General features: G+C 40.0%; 2 protein-coding genes across 5 annotated transcripts; one reads left to right on the top strand and one right to left on the bottom strand.

Moving 5' to 3' along the window:
* Window positions 1-1,512: 1,512 nt before the first annotated feature.
* Window positions 1,513-9,150, bottom strand: alkal1 (ALK and LTK ligand 1). Of its 3 annotated transcripts, none has more exons than XM_015970558.3 (6): window positions 8,955-9,150; window positions 8,456-8,737; window positions 5,740-5,793; window positions 3,888-3,971; window positions 2,520-2,593; window positions 1,513-1,646 (listed from the first exon to the last, which is right to left on the bottom strand). In XM_015970558.3, the coding sequence occupies exons 2-5, from the start codon at window positions 8,724-8,726 to the stop codon at window positions 2,529-2,531; spliced, it is 474 nt and encodes a 157-aa protein (XP_015826044.3). In that variant the 5' UTR covers window positions 8,727-8,737; window positions 8,955-9,150; the 3' UTR covers window positions 1,513-1,646; window positions 2,520-2,528. The 3 variants fall into 3 exon arrangements, with proteins under 3 accessions (XP_015826044.3, XP_054608315.2, XP_070410035.1); XM_054752340.2 differs by having other exon boundaries at window positions 3,888-3,968; XM_070553934.1 differs by lacking the exon at window positions 3,888-3,971.
* Window positions 9,151-9,947: 797 nt separating this feature from the next.
* On the top strand, window positions 9,948-19,398 carry zgc:153738 (dynein regulatory complex protein 11). 2 transcript variants are annotated; one of them, XM_015970555.3, is made up of 19 exons: window positions 9,948-10,163; window positions 11,881-12,236; window positions 12,323-12,438; window positions 12,556-12,723; window positions 12,805-12,876; window positions 13,070-13,275; window positions 13,361-13,445; window positions 13,521-13,625; window positions 13,781-13,856; window positions 14,082-14,188; window positions 14,356-14,442; window positions 14,526-14,587; window positions 14,714-14,796; window positions 17,928-18,035; window positions 18,133-18,332; window positions 18,479-18,565; window positions 18,664-18,841; window positions 18,927-19,165; window positions 19,244-19,398. In XM_015970555.3, the coding sequence occupies exons 1-19, from the start codon at window positions 10,153-10,155 to the stop codon at window positions 19,355-19,357; spliced, it is 2,460 nt and encodes an 819-aa protein (XP_015826041.3). In that variant the 5' UTR covers window positions 9,948-10,152; the 3' UTR covers window positions 19,358-19,398. The 2 variants fall into 2 exon arrangements, with proteins under 2 accessions (XP_015826041.3, XP_015826042.3); XM_015970556.3 differs by having other exon boundaries at window positions 9,951-10,163; window positions 11,881-12,208; window positions 12,319-12,438.
* The last annotated feature ends 495 nt before the right edge of the window (window positions 19,399-19,893 follow it).

Here is a 19,893-nt window from a genome sequence, read left to right as displayed (position 1 = left end):
ATCCTGTCCACAAAAGTTATGAACACAATCAGTGACAAAGGGCAGCCTTAGAGGAGTCCAACTCTCATTGAAAACGAGCCTGACTTACAACAATACCGACCAATCTCTGACACCGGTCATATAAGGGATTTGCAGTCCCTATCAGAGAGCCAGGTACCCCATACTCCCCAAGTGCCCCTACAGAGCCTCCTGAGGGACGTGGTTGAAGGTTGAACGCCTTCTCCAAATCCACAAAACACATGTAGATTGTTGGGTGAACGCCCGTGCACCCTCCAGGACCCCCCTAAGGGTATAGAGCTAGTCCAGGGAACAAAAGAATGATACAATTACTATGTTTAGTATGGTAATATGCCTTGGCATGGAGGAAGAGTGGATGTTTGCTGTCTTGCTGTTAGCTTGCTGTTATGAATCCGAACGACTCATTTAAGGAAGTAAAATGCCACAATTGACTCATTATTCACTTCACACTTACATTTCATTGTAATATCGAGTTATTTGCAATTGAAAAGGTATCTTGAGATGTTTTTAGAGCTGACTATTTGCTTCTATTTCACCATTAGCTTTGTTAGCTCAATGTTAGCCTCTAGCCCTCTGTTCTCAATTTTAGAGTAAAACAAAAAGATGCCATGACTTCTTAGGGGTACAAGAAATTACTTTTGGGTCACTCTTGTTATAGCTTTGGTGCTTTGAACAACTCTGGAGCTTTTTGTTGTCTGTAGTCGAATTACAAATGCTGGTGATGCAGCGTTAGCTCATAAGAGACACGGTAACCCTACACTCACAAATGGTAAGCAGTAGCTATGTCCTTTTTCCCTTTATTTTGAAAGGAGAAAAACTGACAAGCCCCCAGCCAACTGAGAATGAAATATGTTTCATTATAACATTCCTTCCAACACGACGGAGACTTTAGACTGTTTTGGGATTATTTCACTGTAAAAATCTTACTCTTGTACACCGCACCTTTAAGACAGCAAAAAATAGGAATTTATCAGCTGAATGCCAGACTTGTTCAGAGTTTTTGGTATAAATTTTAAATATTAGTTGACAAGAAGACTGCATTCTTATGTAAAAGAGAAGACATTTGGACAAAGACACCAAGCACGTTGCCAGTTAATGAGCCGTCCACTCCCCAGTGCTCCATCTACGGCCTTGGCCCTCACACCACCTGCCTCCACTTCCTCCTTCACTCCAGTAATGACAAAATCTTCTGTGCTTCAATATTCTTTATTAATAATGCAGTGAGTAATCACCATTACTTCATAGAATCTCTTTTTCAACAATCACTCAAGTGCCAAATAAAGTTTAATGAAGACAACGATGGAGCATAATATCAGTGTGGTTGTAACAGTGGAATTTATATATATATATATATAAAACTTCTCTCCATCAAATATAACCTTTATAACCAAAATAATCACTTTTTTCAATGATCAGTAAGTCGTTCAATAAATAGGTGCATTTAAATTAAATTACTTAAAAATACATGTTCCATTCAGATCCATCAAAACAGCAACTAACACTTTCCATTCATCATTTTCAGTAATAACAACAAAAAGATGTTTTTTAAACACAAATATGTTCTCATGTTTGCTGTGGGTTTGAAGGCACTTGGCAACACATTGATCCCTCTTCCATTATACAGGGACCTGGAATCAAATAGCAAACAAACACACACATTAAAAAAATAAACCCGTTAGGAGTTAATCTTCAGTGGATTCTGTACTTTATTAAAACTCCTAATACAGTTTTGGAGAATTTGACGCATCTTCTAAAAGAGGCCATTGCTAGCCTTCTCGTCACCAAAACACCGAAATGTTATCGAAGCTCACTCATAAATGACCAGAATTACAAAATGTGATTCACTTAATACGTCTTTAAAGTTCGTCAACTGTGACATGCAGATGAACCCCCAGAAGAGTGCCGACAGGATCTTTTATCCAATTCCCGAGAATGTGTCATCCTCCTCTCCATTATATTATCACCACCTAAACCCAGTGGCCTGAAATGACCACTTATGCAGATGAAACTGTCCGCAGCCATCACTCATCACACCGGGCCTAATTGTGTTCCACCTGAACACATGCTTTTTACTTGTGCTCTATTCTCAACTAGACAGGAGAGAAAACGGTGTTGTCAAAGATCGCCTTAACAAAGGGATGACTATACAGTCAGGACGACTTCACTGACGACAATCGAAGTTCTTTTTTTTCCCCGAGACAGGTCGTCTTTGGTGTACGGAGGGTCAGCTTTAAAGCAGGAAGCATTATGCATTAACATGTCAGTAATCTGATTGATCCATACGTATAAGAGAAACAATTCTTATTATAAGCATCTTTATTGTCACTTGAACATCAAAAACATTTTAGGGTGAAGCTGAAAAATCCTTCTTTCTCATCAAACTGAGGCACAAAATACAAGTAAAATTGCACATTCATGATTTTTTTTACACATTATTGAGTGCTGAGGAGAAACAGGCTAATTTAATGACTAAATTTTATGAAGGGAAAATTTTTACTCACATGTAAAATCTACGATTGCATGCAGAGTGGGCTCATTGCTAGTCGTGTTAGCAATCTTGCACATCTTTTGTAATCTAAAAAAAGAGAGTATGAGTCAACATTATGTTTACATCACAGAGATATACAGGCTGATTGGAAAAAAAACTACGACCAGAAAACAATGCATGAAAAAAAAGCTAATGAAGCTTTTGTATATATAAATCAGTCAACGTAATTGTCAAAAATGAAGGAAAATAGGAAATTTTAGAGATGTTTAAATGGTAGTTAATCCTATGTTCCTATATTGTCTCTTCAATTAGCAGCAGAAATCGATCGTTATTATATTTTATGAGAAAACCTTATGCAAAGTACTGGAGTCAGATGCTAAACACAGCATTTTCAAGTCTTTAGCTGTAATTGAAATGAAAAACAATTCAAATTTCCAGAATAGTTGATAATTTGCTGTCATTTACATATATTTTTTTACACATTTAACAAATACAAGCGCAACAGAAATGATTTTGGATTAAGAAAAACTTTTTTATGATTATGAATACAAACAATGCATGTTTTCTTCCAGTAATTAACATAAAACTGAGAATAACTGAACAAAAGTGTTAGAAGTACAGTGTGTAGAACAATTTGCCACAGACTTAGTCTTCCCAGCCAAAATCTGATTAAAATGGTAAATGGCCTGTATTTGATATAGCGCCTTCTAGAGTCCTGGGACCCCCCAAGGCGCTTTACAACACAATCAGTCATTCACCCATTCACACACACATTCACACACTGGTGGGGATGAACTACGATGTAGTCACAGCTGCCCTGGGGCGCACTGACAGAGGCGAGGCTGCTGAGCACTGGCGCCACCGGTTCCTCCGACCACCACCAGCAGGCAACGTGGGGTAAGTGTCTTGCCCAAGGACACAACGACAGCGACAGACTGAGCGGGGCTCGAACCTGCAACCTTCCGATTATGGGGCAAGCACTTAACTCCTGTGCCACCGTCATTTCCTTTACACTTTTGTCATTTAAATAACTTCTATAAAACCTTAATAATTACAAAAGACAGTTTTTAAAAAGCACTTTTTAACTTTTAAAAGATCTATAGTTTACATGTAGCAGGGTGTCAGCAGGAGCCAAAAAAAAAAAAAAAGATTCAACTCATATCATTGTGTCCAACCCCTTTCAAAAGAAAAATAATTAAATAAATAAAGGAAAACTTACAAAATGCCAACATAAATAATTTGCTCACAAGAAGCATCCACATTAATCACAGTAATCAAACATGAGAAATTAAATGTTTTCATGGCGTCCAAAAGACATTATTAGATGATAACAGATCAGATAACAACAAAATTATGATTTATGTGATAAAATGATACATACATGTTGGTGTTGAGCAATCCCTTGTGTTGTGATATAATCTATGAAAGTGTGTTTTGCACTCGGGTGAGAACTTGACATGTCCTGCTTAATAAAAAAAAAAGACAAACATCAGGCAAAAAGAAGTAGATTTCATGGGTTTCATTGTTATTCTTTGAAGAAAACATATTATGATTTTCTTTCTTAAGTTATAATAGTTCCATTGTCAATACAAAACCTTTAATGAGGTTCTTTGTATTAAATCCCTCTCAAATAAAGCAATTTCATCAGTTTTATCCTTGACAGTGCCTTTCAGAACAAGCGGTTTCAAGGTTTTGTCACTTTAAGTAAACAAGCTGGAGCTGGCCACGCCTACCTCTCCCCTGATTGGCTGCAACAGGCTGAGAATATTCAGGAAGAGCTTGGAGTAGAGCTGCTGCTCCTCCAGGTTAAAGGTGTTTCTATGCACATTTCCTAGTTTGTGACATCACAAACGGGGACATTTTGTAGTGGCTTGTTTTTGGAACATAATTGAATAAAACCAAACACTAATAGAAAATGGATGGAGAGGTTTTTTGAGGTGCTAGAGACCCCAATTGGAGCACTAAATGATGCAAGAAGTGACAAGCTAGGATGAATCATATACAGTAATTTGATAAGTAAATAAATACATTGTCAAATCTGGTGTTAGCACTCTTGGGTGTTTTACAGTGAGGAGCACTTACTACACTTATTACGGTTATATTTCTCCAGCTTTGAAGGAATTGTGGTTGTTTGCTGTCTTGTTAGCTTGCTGTTATAGTTTTGAACAACTCGTTAAAAGGAAGTAAAACAACGCAACTGACTAATTCACTTCACACATACATTTCACTGTAATACTGAGTTGTTAGTATTTGAACAAATAGCTATGGGTATTTTTAGAGACTATAATTGCTTCAAATTCATCGTTAGCATTGTTAGCTCAGCATTAGCCCAGCATTAGCCTCCAGCCTGCTTCACCCAATATTAAAGTAAAACAATAAGATGCAGTGGCTTCTCAGGGGTACAAGAAATAACTTCTGGGTCACTCCTGTTTACTAGTTTGTTTTTTGAGAGAAAAAACTGACAGCCAGCTGTGAAGGAAATCTGTTTAGGTATAAACTTCCTTCCAACATGATTAAAATAGACTGTTTTTCTCGCAGTAGAATTTAGTGTTCCTTTAAACACTGAAAGAAAAACCTGACTCTTTGACCCGTTAAGAATTATACAATCCTTTAGTTTACGTTGAAGAGTATTTGTCGGTCTCTCATTTAACGAGCCACCTATCTGTAAGCATTTTAATAATTTAAGCAAATCCAGAGTCACAAACTGAAAGTTAAGAGTTCTACGGACATTGTAAAGTGGTCAGAGTTTAACTGGACTCATCCTACAGTAGAGGTGAGTATTCATTTGTAATCACGTCTAAGAGTTTCTGCACCAACGATTAAGCTTCCAGGTTTTCATACCAATAGTGAAGTCTACTCACAGGTCCTGAGACAAATAATCAGCTTAACTTAGCAATGCCTTCAACTTGGTTCTGTCAGCTTCTGACCATGTGCTGTTTCTCTAAACGGTTGCCCTGTAGCTAAGCCAGGCGACCCTCTCCTGACCCACAGAAGTACCACTGTTCACAAAGCTGCCTATGACTTCAGCTTACTGTATGTTGCCTTGCAGGAATGAAAATGACTCTCACAGGGAGACACAGCTATCAAACTGCAGCCAAAGGTTGCATGGGAAAAACACCATGTTCTTAAAGTTGTTTGCCAGAATCAACAGTTTTGCAATGTCTGGAAAGGTCAGGTCACAATCAGGACAGAAACATTTGTGCTGGGATTTTCTTTCATGGCAATGTTCTTACCTCCAAAATGCTGAATGAATTTTTCTTTCAGGTGTGCTTCTCTAGCAGCGATATCTGGAACAGAAAATCACCGTCAGAGCTTTCTGATTAAGTCAGACACAAACCACAACTTTGATTTCAAAACTCGTTCCTTTGTATTTAGAAGCAAGCTTGTTTTTTTTAAAACAACACTTGAAAAAGAGGTCTCGGAAACCTCAAGATGCCCACGTAAGACAAATTCTTTACATTTTAAAACGAGAGGCAGTTTTTGCTTGTTTTAAGCACTCCCGAGCGTCTGTAGAACCAAATGCAAAACCTATCTCCGCACTGTGCAGTTGTCCGTTTAACATCTTAATTTAACAGGTGAAACATCTCCCCAGCCTTCATTTGGGTCTACAGGAGGGATTCGTCACCAAATTAAACAAATCACCTTTGTTCATGACCTAAAACATGCAGGAAACGTGCTGGAAGCAGACTGCAGCACCAGGTTTGTCAGCTAACAGACCAGACCAGCAACTCTGAAGTTGCAAGTGGAATATTCTGGCCACGGGGGTGATAGGGCTGGGTGGCCTTTCATTAATAATAATTTTAGCACATACTGGCTTAAGAAAATGATTTTAAAATATGAAAAAAGTAGCAAAGTATATCTTTAATTATAAATAAAATTATTAAAACTTTATTTCCCCAGATTATTTCAAGACCTTTGAATTGTTGTTTCTTGCATCACAGTGAAGAAGAAGAAGAAGAAGAAGAAGAAGAAGAAGAAGAAGAAGAAGAAGAAGAAGATGATGAAGAAGAAGAAGATGATGAAGAAGAAGAAGATGAAGAAGAAGAAGAAGAAGAAGAAGAAGAAGAAGAAGAAGAAGAAGAAGAAGATGATGAAGAAGAAGAAGATGATGAAGATGAAGAAGATGAAGAAGAAGAAGATGATGAAGATGAAGAAGAAGATGAAGATGAAGAAGAAGAAGAAGATGAAGAAGAAGATATCATTTCTATAGCGCCTCTCAAGATAAAAATCACAAGGCGCTTCACAAAAACAAAAACAAAAAAAAAGTAAAAATATAAAAATGTAAGGTCCTGACCTCATCCCAGCTTCATCATTTCGTGTGTGGTTCTTACTCTTTTTTTCCCCATTATCCCAAATGTCATTTTTCTGAATTCAAATGTCTCATCTCTGTTTTCTAACTAGTGGTCCGGTTCCCAGTTTTGGCAACATTTTACAAAGTGAAATTGGCACAGAGGACATCATGCTGCACTTCTTCTCTTTCTGTGTTTACAAAAGTAACACATGCAGGGGGTCTGACAACAGGCTGGATATGCAAACAGCCTAAAGAGATTATTGGATGTGAGTGTAATGCTGATCAGAATAAGTCCTTGTAAGTAGTTACTGGGTTAACAGCACTTTAGTCCCAGACCCAGAAGCGTGTGATGCTGCAACAGCAGGAAAAATATGAACAGAAGCTCTTTTCATCTGTTTGCAAACCAGCCTGAAATTATTAAAATCTCTGAGGATTAAGATTTAAAACGTTTCTGGAATAGGAAACTAATTATTTCAAGTAAAAACTAAGAGATGTTGAGTGAAAAAGTCAGACTCTGTTTCTTGTAGCATGATAATAAATGCATATTATAGCTAGCTTCTAGAAAGCTTATTTTTGTGCCATAAATTTGAAGGAAAAAAAAGGCATTTTTAAACAAATGCTTCCTCTCATTTCATGTCTGTCTCATCACAGCTGTCACTCTAATGCCACAGCTCCCAAGGAACAAGCTTCAACGACTGAGGGGTTGGTTCTTGTTCAACAACAGCAGCCAGCTTGCAGATGTCTTCCCTTTAACTCCTCAGAGCATCGCTGCGTGATCATGACTTTTTGGTAGTGTCACACGCATCAGTGCTCAAATGCTGCCTTTAATATCCTCAAACGAGGAATTCCATCCAGCCACTGGTCTGAGAAAGGTACTTTTCCAATTGCATAAGCTCAGATCCAGATTTGAGCCTGTGCAGCATCACTTCTGCATGAGCTAATTGATGGGGATAGTACTGAGAACTGGAAACTTCATTCTGCATTATGTTCATTTAACACTTCTGAGCCCACATTTTCTGCTGCAACATTAAAAAAAGAATCATATCTGAATTCCTTTAATTTAATACGTATAGGATATTTTTTTCTTTAGAATCTTTTGAAGTAGTTTAGTTTTAAAATTACAGTTTTCATCTGGACTGACTTTAAGTTAAATAAGTCAACCTATTTTTAAATATCATTGTCTAGTCATATGATGCTAAGGCTAAAATCTGGAACAGATCCTTCCTTTACAGACAAATCAAGTGGAATGAGAAGTCATTCAGGGTGAAGGTTGATCAATGAGTCATTCATACATTTGGCACAATGATCCTCCTAAACAACTGATAAAACCTCCTCCAATCATTCGCAAATGGAATGTTTCTAAACATAACACGCAGGAGGATGTGATCTAACTTCTAATCTGCATTACAGAAATTATATAATCACTTTAAACTGAGCTGTCAATTCAGAATAAACAAATGTGCATAATGTGCTCTTGGCCCTTAGAAGAGGAAAGAGGTTTTCTAGTACCCAGATAAATTGTTTTAATCATGCATTTATTTCTATTTAAACAATAGAGAAGTGGATGGGTAGCACTGACCAGACCAACGACAGCTGTCTCCAACAGTAAAATGAGGATTACTGTCATCAGATCCTAAAAATAAGTCTTATCAGCTTACCTATGAGTCTGCTGTTGTCCAGCCTGGGGACATAGAAAGGCTTTTCCCGAGAGGAGAACTTGATGTCTTGAGCTGAGGAGTGAGGTGCGTCTCCACAGCGCCTTGACACGGGTTTCTCCCGTTGCTGGCTGTCCCTGATAACCTGTATGATTAGATCCAACAGGGTCCTTCTTTCTTTCTGCTTGACCTCCTTGCTGTCCATGCACTGACCCGAGGTGATGAGCAGAAAGAAGATAGTCAACAGTATGTGCCACTTCCTCTCCACATGCATGGCTTCACTGTCTGAAAATACAAGCAAATAAAGTTTGGTTGCGTAGGAGATCCCGATTTTTTATTTTTATTTTCTACCGTTGATTTTTTTTAGGTAAATTGCAAATGCAACACATACACAACCTCTGGGGTTTGTCACCAGAAATGTTCCGGTGCTGCGCAAATACGCACGGTGCGCAATACTTCTGGAAAGGCGAAAAACATAATTTTAATAAAATAATAAACTTACCAGTTTAATAATTATGTCCTGGAGAGTGGGCACACTTGTCTTGTGGAAAATCTTCCAGGTGTGGTCTGTGGTCCCGATGCGTAAGAACAGCCAGCAGATTGCGCTCAGCACCGTCTTTCTTCAAATAATGCGTTCCTATTTATACGGAGAGCCACCTTCTTGAAGGTAATACAATCGATTTCGAGTGGGTGGTAGAGCAATGTTGACATCTTCGGTGTAATTTTCCCCCAAGAGACACTCGTTCACTTTGGTGTGCGCAACTCTTTTGCGCGCCAAATCATCACTTGTTCTGTTTGAAATCAACGTTTGATTTCATGTAAAATCAACATTCCTACATAGATGAATCACCGGATCATGTTAGAAAAAACGCAACTCTAAAACTTTACACAAAAAAATCAAATTAAATTAAAATACACGAACCTCACTGATTAAAGAAAGTGAAGACAGGAGCGCTGAAGCGCGCAGGAGACCAGTTCTCCAAAAGACGCAACCTGTTGGATGCAGAGGACAGGATCTGATGGCCTGTGAGCCTAGAGCCGACCTGTCAGCGTGCCGATGTTTTTGCTCGCTCATGCCCAAGTCTTGTGACCATATGCGCTGCAGAGAACGCGCCTTCAGACGCTCCCGTCCAAGTTCCTCCCAAAGAAAACATACAGCTGTGATAGAGTCTTCATCGTTACATTTTATTTTACCCAGAAAGCCTGGAGCGCTTCAAGTCTGCTTCATTTCATTTCATTGAAACTGAAGCCGAATTTATGGGGAGTCTTTGAGGAAACAAAATATATTTTATATGCTACCAACTGAGTTTAGGGAGACAATTTAAGTGTTAATTGATGATGATGATGATGATGATGTTTGCCCCTCACATTGACCCTGAACCTGTGATTATCACAATAATCAAAGAAGAGCTTGGATGTTTGTTTCCGTTGTTAAACAAACCATTACGTCACATCTTCGGTGACTTTAACCCTTGCCGGTTTACTTCAGCATCAAGCTTCCGCCTTTCCACTGCGTTCACCCGAACAGCTGCTCGGAGGGACGCGGTGGCGAAAGACTTCCTGTATAACCGTTTCCATGGAGACGTGCTAAGTTTGAGAAAGCTGACTGCGTCTTTGTGTACAACGTAGCTTCTCGTACTTTTATCGTTTCTTTATTATCATTCATCACCATTTTTGTACTGTTTTGCGACGTTTTGAACATGTCGCAAAGGTAAGCTTTCAAACAGACGCCGCTTTTGTTCTTCACGTAGCTAGTCGCCTCTGAAGTCCACATTAGCATGTGTTTAGGATCTCCTGAGTTGGAACAGGCTACACGAATACCTCTAAGTTTGGAAATAGTAATACATGTTTTTTTTTTATTTTCAAAATTCTGTATATGCTAAAGTTTAGACTAAGCATCATATACTATTACCCAGCTGTGTGTGTGTGTGTGTGTGTGTGTGTGTGTGTGTGTGTGTGTATGTGTGTGTGTGTGTGTGTGTGTGTGTGTGTTAAAGTTAATTTTAGTTTTGTAAAAGTTTTTTTTTGTCCAGTTCTTACCCAAAAGGAAATTGTAAGTTATATGTTTTAACTAAGAAGTGGGCAAGAACAAGTGCTGTAGACACGTGTAGTCAATGATTTGGCACTTTAGTGCATCTTAGTTAAAATTTAAATATAATAAAATATACTGCCTGTTGCGCCATCTTCAGGTAAAAACTCTGTATTGCATTTAATTTTAAATCTGCCATTGCTATTGGTTAAGAGGTACACTATGACATTAATTGGTAAATTTTGATGCCACAATATCGTTGTGAGCCTGTGTGTGTGTGTGTGTGTACTTGTTAGTGGCTCCGCCCTCTCGGTCTGTCAGGCAACAGCAATTGTTGCATTTCTCAAACAGGAAGTGGGAGTGGAGTAAAGCCTGGGGCGCACTAAAGACAGACGCGCCACACCGCACCGGCGCCGCACCCACTCCATATTTTAGAAAAGAAGCCATTATAGTTATTGAGAGTGGCTAAATGGGGAGCGCAGCGCAATGCCAAGGCGCTGAAGACAGGTGCCAGTTCTATTTCAAGCGCCGTGGTACAGCGTGGCTGTCTATAACATTGTGGAGTACTTTAGAACAGGCATTACAACGCGGAATGGCTTCACGGCTTCACGGCCAAACCCAGCCACCGGCAGAATCCCAACCAAAGTATTGATAACTTTAAAATACTATTGATCTTAAAATATTCTAATAAATAGCGTACTTCCATTTTGAATGAATTAGATTCTTACAAAACACGGTGAAAAATTCGATCACGTGTAAACAATAGAATCACTTCCCGCTTCCTGTTCTCAAGTCCCGCGTGATGTTGGGACTTTTCAAGAAGCGTTCAGCGGCACAGCGCTTCCTGTGTGACCACTTGACTTCTCAAAACAGCGGTGCTTCCACGGCGCTTCTGTCTTCACTGTGTCTCAGGCTTAAGACACTGGCAGGGGGGGACTTGCTCTTTAATAAAACAATTGAGAACATATTGTGGTTTTATATTAAGTTGCTAGTACACCTACCCTGCTGAAAAACCTAGCATGTCCAGCTTGGGATGCTGGACCAGCACACCAGCACCAAAACACAACATATGCTGTTTTTTTCAGCAGGGAAGTAAACCATTACATTACAGCTACTGAGCTGAAAAAGAGTTTTTTAAGCAGTCAAAGACCAAAGAAAAACTTTGAAAGAGCTTCAAAAATCAGAAGAAACATTAATTGAGATGATAAGAAAATCTAATTTCTTGGAAGCAACATTTTAATGTCCTTCCACAGCTGCCCTAGGAAACCTAAAAACAACCTTTTTTCTTTACAGAACCGCTGTCGGTTTCACTAATTATGATGTCCCTTTTTTCACATACTTACAGATTGTAGTGCAGTGTTCCCTGTCTGACCCCCATTTTTCATCCGAACTGTTTTAGGTCGTACGACCAGCTATGGGCAGATGCCCAGTCGGAGCTGAGTCGTCTTTTAGAGGAAGAACTTCCTGCTGAGCCTGTTTCCCCTAACAAAGACCGGGTTGTGTTCTTCCAACATTTGGCCACTCTTTATGTGCGTTACATCCAAGTCTTCAGACAGCTGGAGGTGGTCTACGACCAGATGGTCCACCCTCAGAAGAGACGAGTTGTTCGGGAGATTCTGGATGGTGTGATGGGGAGGGTTCTGGAGCTGAAGAATGAAATGGTGGAGAAGGAGTTTTCAGAATACCATTACATGGATGATGTCCTGCATGCCCTGAAGCTCACACCTGTAAGTTTCCTCTTCGAAAGCAGAATGGGTAAAGTTTTCTAACTTTTACACATTACGTGGTTAAATAGACAAACAGTCCAGCTCATGTGTTTTCTTAATCGTCTTCTAAGGAAGAAGTTGAGGTACCAATCCCTCGCTATTTTCTAAATGAGTGCAGCAAGGAAGTTCAGGAAAGAAAAGGAATGCTGATGGAAATCCTGAAGACGGTGGAAGTCTCTGAAAGCCTTGGTGTGAGTTATTTCACGTTGTTGCGCATTAGAGTGTCTAAAAGTTGAGAGAATTTGTTTAAAGAGCTAAAATGATCTGGAATTCTGGTTTGTTGCTATACTTTTTACTGATCTCTGCAGCCAATAACGATTAAGGAGATGACTCAAGAGGAGGCCATCAGGATCATTCAGAGAGCAGAGAGGGCACGACAAGGACGTCTGAGGGCTAATTTTATAGAAAGAACTAGATATAGGCCCAAGCACTTTCGATCAGATGACCGTGAATCCGCTGCTATCTACATTCAGAAGGTTCTTTGAAATTTTCTCCTGTTCCATTCTTTTTAAAGTCATTCGTCATGCTCAAAATGTTTGTGCAACTTTCATTTGCAGATGTGGAGGGGTGCCTTAGTGAGGAAGAAGATAAAGATTGCCCAATATGAGGAGATGATTTGGCTGGGAATGGTGAGTGATGTGATGCACCAGTTATCCTTTACATAGAAACATTACTCTTTAGCCTCTTCAAAAAAATAAAGTTTAAGCCTTGGAATTTTTTTTGCTTTTCTCTAAATGTCCTAAATTGCTGGGACTCTTCTATATCCAGGAACACGCAGAAGAGTTTGACCTGTTCAGTATGTTTGGATCACTTTCACTATAGATTATGGATCCAAAACACCCGGTGCCATGCCCAGCTGAGATCGCTGTCCAAGCTACTGAGGCTTGCACTCGGATCAAACAAAAAGAGTATGAGGAAGCCTACCACAAGTCTGCAGAAGACATCACAAACCAGCTGAGAAAAAGAGAGGGTCATGACATGAGCAACGCCCAGAAAAGTCAGATTCGCCAGTGGTTTCATAGATGCCGGTGAGGTGGCGCAGTTGTAATGATGGTTATTACGTGGACAGATATTGCTTTTGTGGAAGAAAAGTATGTTTGATGTATTTTACAGTGAATCTACAGGAGTGTTCCCAGATTACCCAGATGAAGAGGAAGGAGGCTCAGCCCTCATTTTTACAGAAATGCATGCTGGGCAGGTAGAATATATTCTTAAAAGTATTAAACAGGTTCTGGGTGGTTTCACAAGAACATTTCGGGTGTTTACCTTTAAGTTAATGGAAGAGATTGCTGCAAAAGAAGAGTCCAACCAGAGATCACAATGGAAAGGAACTGTGGAGCACAAACAAAAAAAGGACAAGGGGAAGGAAACTGAGAAAGTAAGGATTCAACCAGCTAATATAGAAAAGTATATATATATGTATATATATATCACACACACACACACACTCTTCTATTTGTATATATACATATATATATATATATATGTGTGTGTGTATGTGTGTACACATGTTTGTGCTTGTCTGAACCACAGGAGGAAGACGATGGACTGATAATGCTCCCTTCTGCTTTTCTGTCAGATTTGATATTGGCAAACAACAATTACATGGGTATGTTTACATGTAAAAGATCAGCATCAGCCCCTTTATTGACTGGATGTTTACCTCTTCTCTGATCTTCATGCTAAAACTCACCCTAGCTGTTTCTGAAAGAGTCTGTGATTATTTTGTTAACAACTCAGATTTTCTTCTATCCTGTTTGACCTCTGCTTCTTGGTTAACATCTAATTATCATAAACATGTATAAAAGATGAATTTTAAATTTTAAATCCACAGCTGTTTGGAAAGCCAGAATTACGTCTGAAAACCTGAATCAGAAGCTTGACGTTGAGCTGCTCAAAGAGGAAAAGAGAGACGTTCTGAAAGCAGAAATCCAAGTGAAGGTGCCTCTGGTTACACAACTCACAACATTAAAAGCAATTTATGTTTCCTTTTTTTGTTTCATGAGCCATACATTGGTTTTCATTAGCATAACTAACTTTTCTGTCTTCCCAAAGTTGTGCAGAAACCTGATAGCTTTACTGCTCCGTTTTTATTCTGTTTGCATCAGGTAGATGAGCAGATGCGACAGGAGCTGGCTGAGCTGAAGCTATCTGTGGATAAAGACAAAGGCATCAAAGCAAAAGCAAATGCCAAGGTAACACCAGCAACGATGGAGGTTTCAGCTTACAGGACATTTGTTTACTTGCTTAATGAGTTTGATACAATTTTACTTCACAGAAGAAGAAAGGATCCAAGAGTGGGAAGAAGAAGAAAAAAGATAAAGATCTGACGGCCGACAGGTGCGGTCCCAGAGATCCCCCAAGAAACGGATGTGTTTAAACATTTCACCTTGATATTGTGTTGTAGGAATTTGTCAGTGCTGCTTGCTAGGGGAAATAATAACATGGTTTATTTTTATCTATAAGGACTCTTGAGTCTCTTTGTCAGGAGCTGGTGAAGCAGGGCTTACTGAAACAGGCGAAGAACATTCGGTTGCAGGATTACTTGGGTAAGATACCGCATGTTGCTGGTTTTGTTATCACTTCATCTCTATTTAGTTTAGTTGTTTTTGCAGGTTTTGCTACAACTGATCTTTAAAACTGAAAATAGCAACATAAATGTATTTTTGTGTTGTTTTGCTGCCCTCTTCTGGCTCAGTTTATTCAGCAAACCACTACTGTTCAACTGAATAGTCATTATTATGTATAACGCTTTTTTGGTTCTTTGAGTAATTTTTAATCTGTTCCTCTCCTTGTGCAGCACTTTGTCAGCAGAAGCGTTGTAAAATATATATAACTAAAATTTACCTTGATTATGACGTTATTAGAAATGATTGCTGGCACACTTGTTTGGAGACTGCAGTTGACAAAAGTTGTCAGTATATGTATATATCGTCGTCGTCGTCCTCCTCCACTTATCCGGGTCCGGGTCGCGGGGACAGCATCCCAACTAGGGAGCTCCAGACCGTTCTCTCCCCAGCCTTCTCCACCAGCTCCTCCAGAAGGACCCCAAGGTGTTCCCTGACCAGACTGGAGATGTAACCTCTCCAACGTGTCCTGGGTCGACCCGGGGGCCTCCTGCCGGCAGGACATGCCCGAAACACCTCCCCGGGGAGGCGTCCAGGGGGCATCCTGACCAGATGCCCAAACCACCTCAACTGACTCCTTTCGATCCGGAGGAGCAGTGGTTCTACTCCGAGTGCCTCCCGAATGTCCGAGCTCCTCATCCTATCTCTAAGGCTGAGCCCGGCCACCCTACGGAGGAAACTCATTTCGGCCGCTTGTATTTGCGATCTCGTTCTTTCGGTCGTTACCCAAAGCTCATGACCATAGGTGAGGATTGGGACGTAGATCGACCGCTAAATCGAGAGCCTGGCTTTCTGGCTCAGCTTCCTCTTCACCACAACAGATCGGCACAGCGTCCGCATCACTGCAGACGCTGAACCAATCCGCCTGTCGATCTCCCGATCCCTCCTACCCTCACTCGTGAACAAGACCCCGAGATACTTGAACTCCTCCACTTGAGGTAGGACCTCTCCCCCGACCCGGAGTTGGCAAGCCACCCTTTTCCGGTCGAGAACCATGGTCTCAGATTTGGAGGTGCTGATCCTCATCCCAGCCGCTTCACATTCGGCCGCGAACCTACCCAGCAAGAGCTGAAGGTCGGAGCTGGATGAAGCTAGGAGGACCACATCATCCGCAAAAAGCAGAGACGAGATTCTCCTGCCACCAAACTCGACACACTTCACACCACGGCTGCGCTTAGAAATTCTGTCCATAAAGGTAATGAACAGAACCGGTGACAAAGGGCAGCCCTGGCGGAGTCCAACCCTCACCGGGAACAGGTCAGACTTACTACCGGCCATGTGGACCAAACTCACGCTCCTCTGGTAAAGGGACTGAATGGCCCTTAACAGAAAGCCACCCACCCCATACTCCTGGAGCGCCCCCCACAGGGTGCCCCTGGGGACTCGGTCATGAGCCTTCTCCAAATCCACAAAACACATGTGGATTGGTTGGGCAAACTCCCATCCCCCCTCCATCACCCTTGTAAGGGTATAGAGCTGGTCCACAGTTCCACGGCCAGGACGAAAACCACATTGCTCCTCCTCTATCTGAGATTCAACTATCGATCGGACCCTCCTCTCCAGTACCTTGGCGTAGACCTTTCCAGGGAGGCTGAGCGAGTGTGATCCCCTATAGTTGGAACACACCCTCAGGTCACCCTTCTTAAAGATGGGGACCACCACCCCGGTCTGCCACTCCACAGGAACTGCCTCTGATGACCACGCAATGTTGCAGAGACATGTCAACCATGACAGCCCTACAACATCCATAGCCTTGAGATACCCAGGACAAATCTCATCCACCCCCGGGGCAGCAATGTATATATATATATATATATATATATATATATATATATATATATATATATTCCCACCTCACATATATTGATAAATTCTGGCTAAATAGAACTAATATCAGTGTCTTAAACACAGTAAAAGTCACAAGAACACAAAAAAACGAATTTTTAAAATTAAACTGGAGTTGAATCAATAACCCCCTGAAGACTGAAGACTGAAGACTATAAAATCATAACCGCTTGATTTATGGTTCAGAGACATTACTTTTGTTTTTTTTACTAAAACATTTGAAAGAAATGAAGCTTTCTAAATAAGCATTTTCTCCTGACAGATTAAGAATTGAAAGTATTTTGTGTTTCTTTAATCTTGTGTGTATGTGTGTGTGTGTGTGTGTGTGTGTGTGTGTGTGTGTGTGTGTGTGTGGGAATGGTTTCTTGGATTGGGGGTGAAACTGTCACAATTGTTTTAAGTGTGGGAAAGGGAGGGAATGTGGGTTATAGGGGTCATTTTAATCTGTTAAGCACTTTGTGTTGCTTCCTGTGCATGAAAAGTGCTATATAGATAAAGATTGATTTGATTTTGTTGAAAAGCAATCAATAATACTATGAAAGCATAATTCAACATTTGGGGTCTTTTATAAAAAAAATCTTCATTTTTTCTAAACAAAACGTATAGATTATAACAATAAATCCCCACTGGATCAAACAAAAATTATATAAAAAGACACAAATCAGGTTTCCATGATGCCAAATAACAATACAAACATAAATCTACAAAAGAAAAAAATGAGGCATGGTTGCAGGAGTTTTAGTCCTTTAAACTGTTGTTCTAGATTTTGGCTTAAAATAGTTTTTTTAAAGGATTTTACTGAGATTGTGTTAATCTTTTGTAGGGATATCATGCAAAATCCACTTTATGGAGTCTAGATCTCTTTTTATCTGGACTGTAAACATTATTGCCCAGTCTCTCAGGGTAGCTAGCAGGGAGTTTAATCTTCATTGTTGTGAAGAAGTGCTTTCTTTCTTATCTAGTCTGCAGTTTAAATAATGCCTAGAACCCCAAAATGCATTTTTTCTGTGAGAGGTACATAATCCCAGTCCAGTCTTTCTGAAGAGAGTGACATCTCAATAATGCCAGTGGTGATATTTCATCCTATGCCTGTCGCTGCTCTGGAAGGTGTAAAATAGCCCAATACAGGCTTTTTATTGTGAACTGTGTTATGTTCAGGTAACACTAATAGTATTTCTGAAATCTGGTTTTCATGTACTTCTTTTCAGGTGACTACAGTTACCTTGGCAGCACACTGAGGCAAAATGACATTGAACCAATGCCCTCATTATCAGATGTGAGACAAGTCTTGACTTTGTTTGCAGTTTTACCGTTAGGTACGACAGTTGTTCAGTTCTCATTTGAAATAAACAAATTTACAGTCAAATATAAATCATGACTCTAGATATGGTTTCATATGTTTGTGGTTTTCAGGGTCTCAAGTGGTACACGAGAAGGCTCCACTGATAAAGGCCATGCTACTGGTTGGTCCATCAGGGGTCGGCAAGAAGATGCTGGTCCATGCAGTTTGCCAGGAGACGGGTGCCACCCTGTTTGATTTGTCCCCTCTGAATACAGCTGGGAAGTACCCGGGAAAGAGCGGGCTTGCCTTGATGCTTCAAATGGTGTTTAAGGTGATTTATTGTTGTCCAGAAAATTAGTCTGACTATAAATATAGTTAAATTTTCTAACGCAGTGATAACTATTGTATTTATTTTTGATTATTGTAAAATCCAAAGTCAGTAATGGTGACTTAATAAATGCAACTATTTCCACACAGGTTGCTAAACTGATGCAACCTTCAGTGATATGGATTGGAGACGCAGAGAAAATGTTCTACAAAAAAGTTCCCAGAGAAGAAAAGGAGGTGCTGTAGAGAAAAATGGAAGTAAAATGAAAGTGTCGAATAGTAAAAGTAGATTTATATTTTGTAGAAACACCCTCTTTATTTGTCTGTGTGAATAGCTGGACCCTAAGCGGCTGAAAAAAGATTTGCCCAAGTTGCTCAAGTTGATCAAAGGAGAAGATCGTATCCTGATAATAGGAACAACTAAGGACCCCGCCAATGCTGATATTAAGTTGTTGAGCAAAATGTACACCAAGATCGTCCTCATCCCAAGGCCTGACTATGGATCGAGATACAGTAAATACACAACATTTATTATTTCTCTCCATTAGATTGAACTATGGTGATTTTACAACTGGCCTTTCACTCTGTTTTGTTACAGTTTTGTGGAAAAAACTGATCAGAAACGAAGGAGGAGAGATAACAGAAGCTTTGAATCTCAGCTGCCTTGCCAAGATAAGTGATGGCTACACTTCAGGTCACATTGTCCAGGCTGTCCAGAGTGTTGTTACCAAGGGACGCATCCTGCTGCAGGGGAAGAGACCGCTGACTGCTGATGAATTTGTGACATCATTAGCCAAGATTGACCCTGTGTTTCAGAAGGAGGAAGAGGCACTTAAGGTATGTCTAAATATCATTTATTCATTTATTGATTGATTTTGTAGGTTTGCAACTTTTCCCCCCATTTTTTGTTTTCAGAATTGGTACGCAAAAACTCCTCTTGGAAGAAAAAGAATTAGAGCTGCCACTGGAAGAGAAGAAGAAGCACCACCACCTCAACTCAAAGCTGCAGAGAAGAAAGGGAAAAACTAACTTTGTTTTCATGCTTTTCAATAAAATTCAGTTCAAATGTGTTTTTTGTAAGTTAGAGCATAATATAGTAATCTGTATTTAGTCATTTAGTAGAAATTTGTTTATTACAGACTGAGGTGGACTCTTTGATTTGAGCCTACCAAAAACGTTGCTTTTGTTAAACATAAACACAATTTACCTCTAAAAAATACACTTGCTCTCCAATGACCCTGATCAGAAAGAGGATCCCCGGAAATTCATAATTACAAATTACAGGAAACATAATTGGAGAGCAGGATATTGTTTTATTTCTATTCATTCCACTTTCACAGATTTCATAATTACATTTCAGATATAAAAGCACACCCTGCAGAAAGTGCTGTATAAATAGTCAAAAATGGCTCATAAAGGATTTGAACCCCGGACCTCCCACACCCTAAGCAAGAATCTGTAATACCCTAACCCTAACCCCTAGACCAACGAACCATATTTGAACAACCTCTTATCTGTAGTTCTCTCTCAAAAGTAACCTGTCAACGTGGCAATTTGTCTAAGAT

Source organism: Nothobranchius furzeri, chromosome 8 (genome assembly GCF_043380555.1).
Source record: "Nothobranchius furzeri strain GRZ-AD chromosome 8, NfurGRZ-RIMD1, whole genome shotgun sequence".
In the NCBI taxonomy this organism is placed as follows: domain Eukaryota; kingdom Metazoa; phylum Chordata; class Actinopteri; order Cyprinodontiformes; family Nothobranchiidae; genus Nothobranchius; species Nothobranchius furzeri.
Note: the sequence above shows the minus strand (reverse complement) of the source record. Positions and strands in the feature narration are given on the sequence as shown.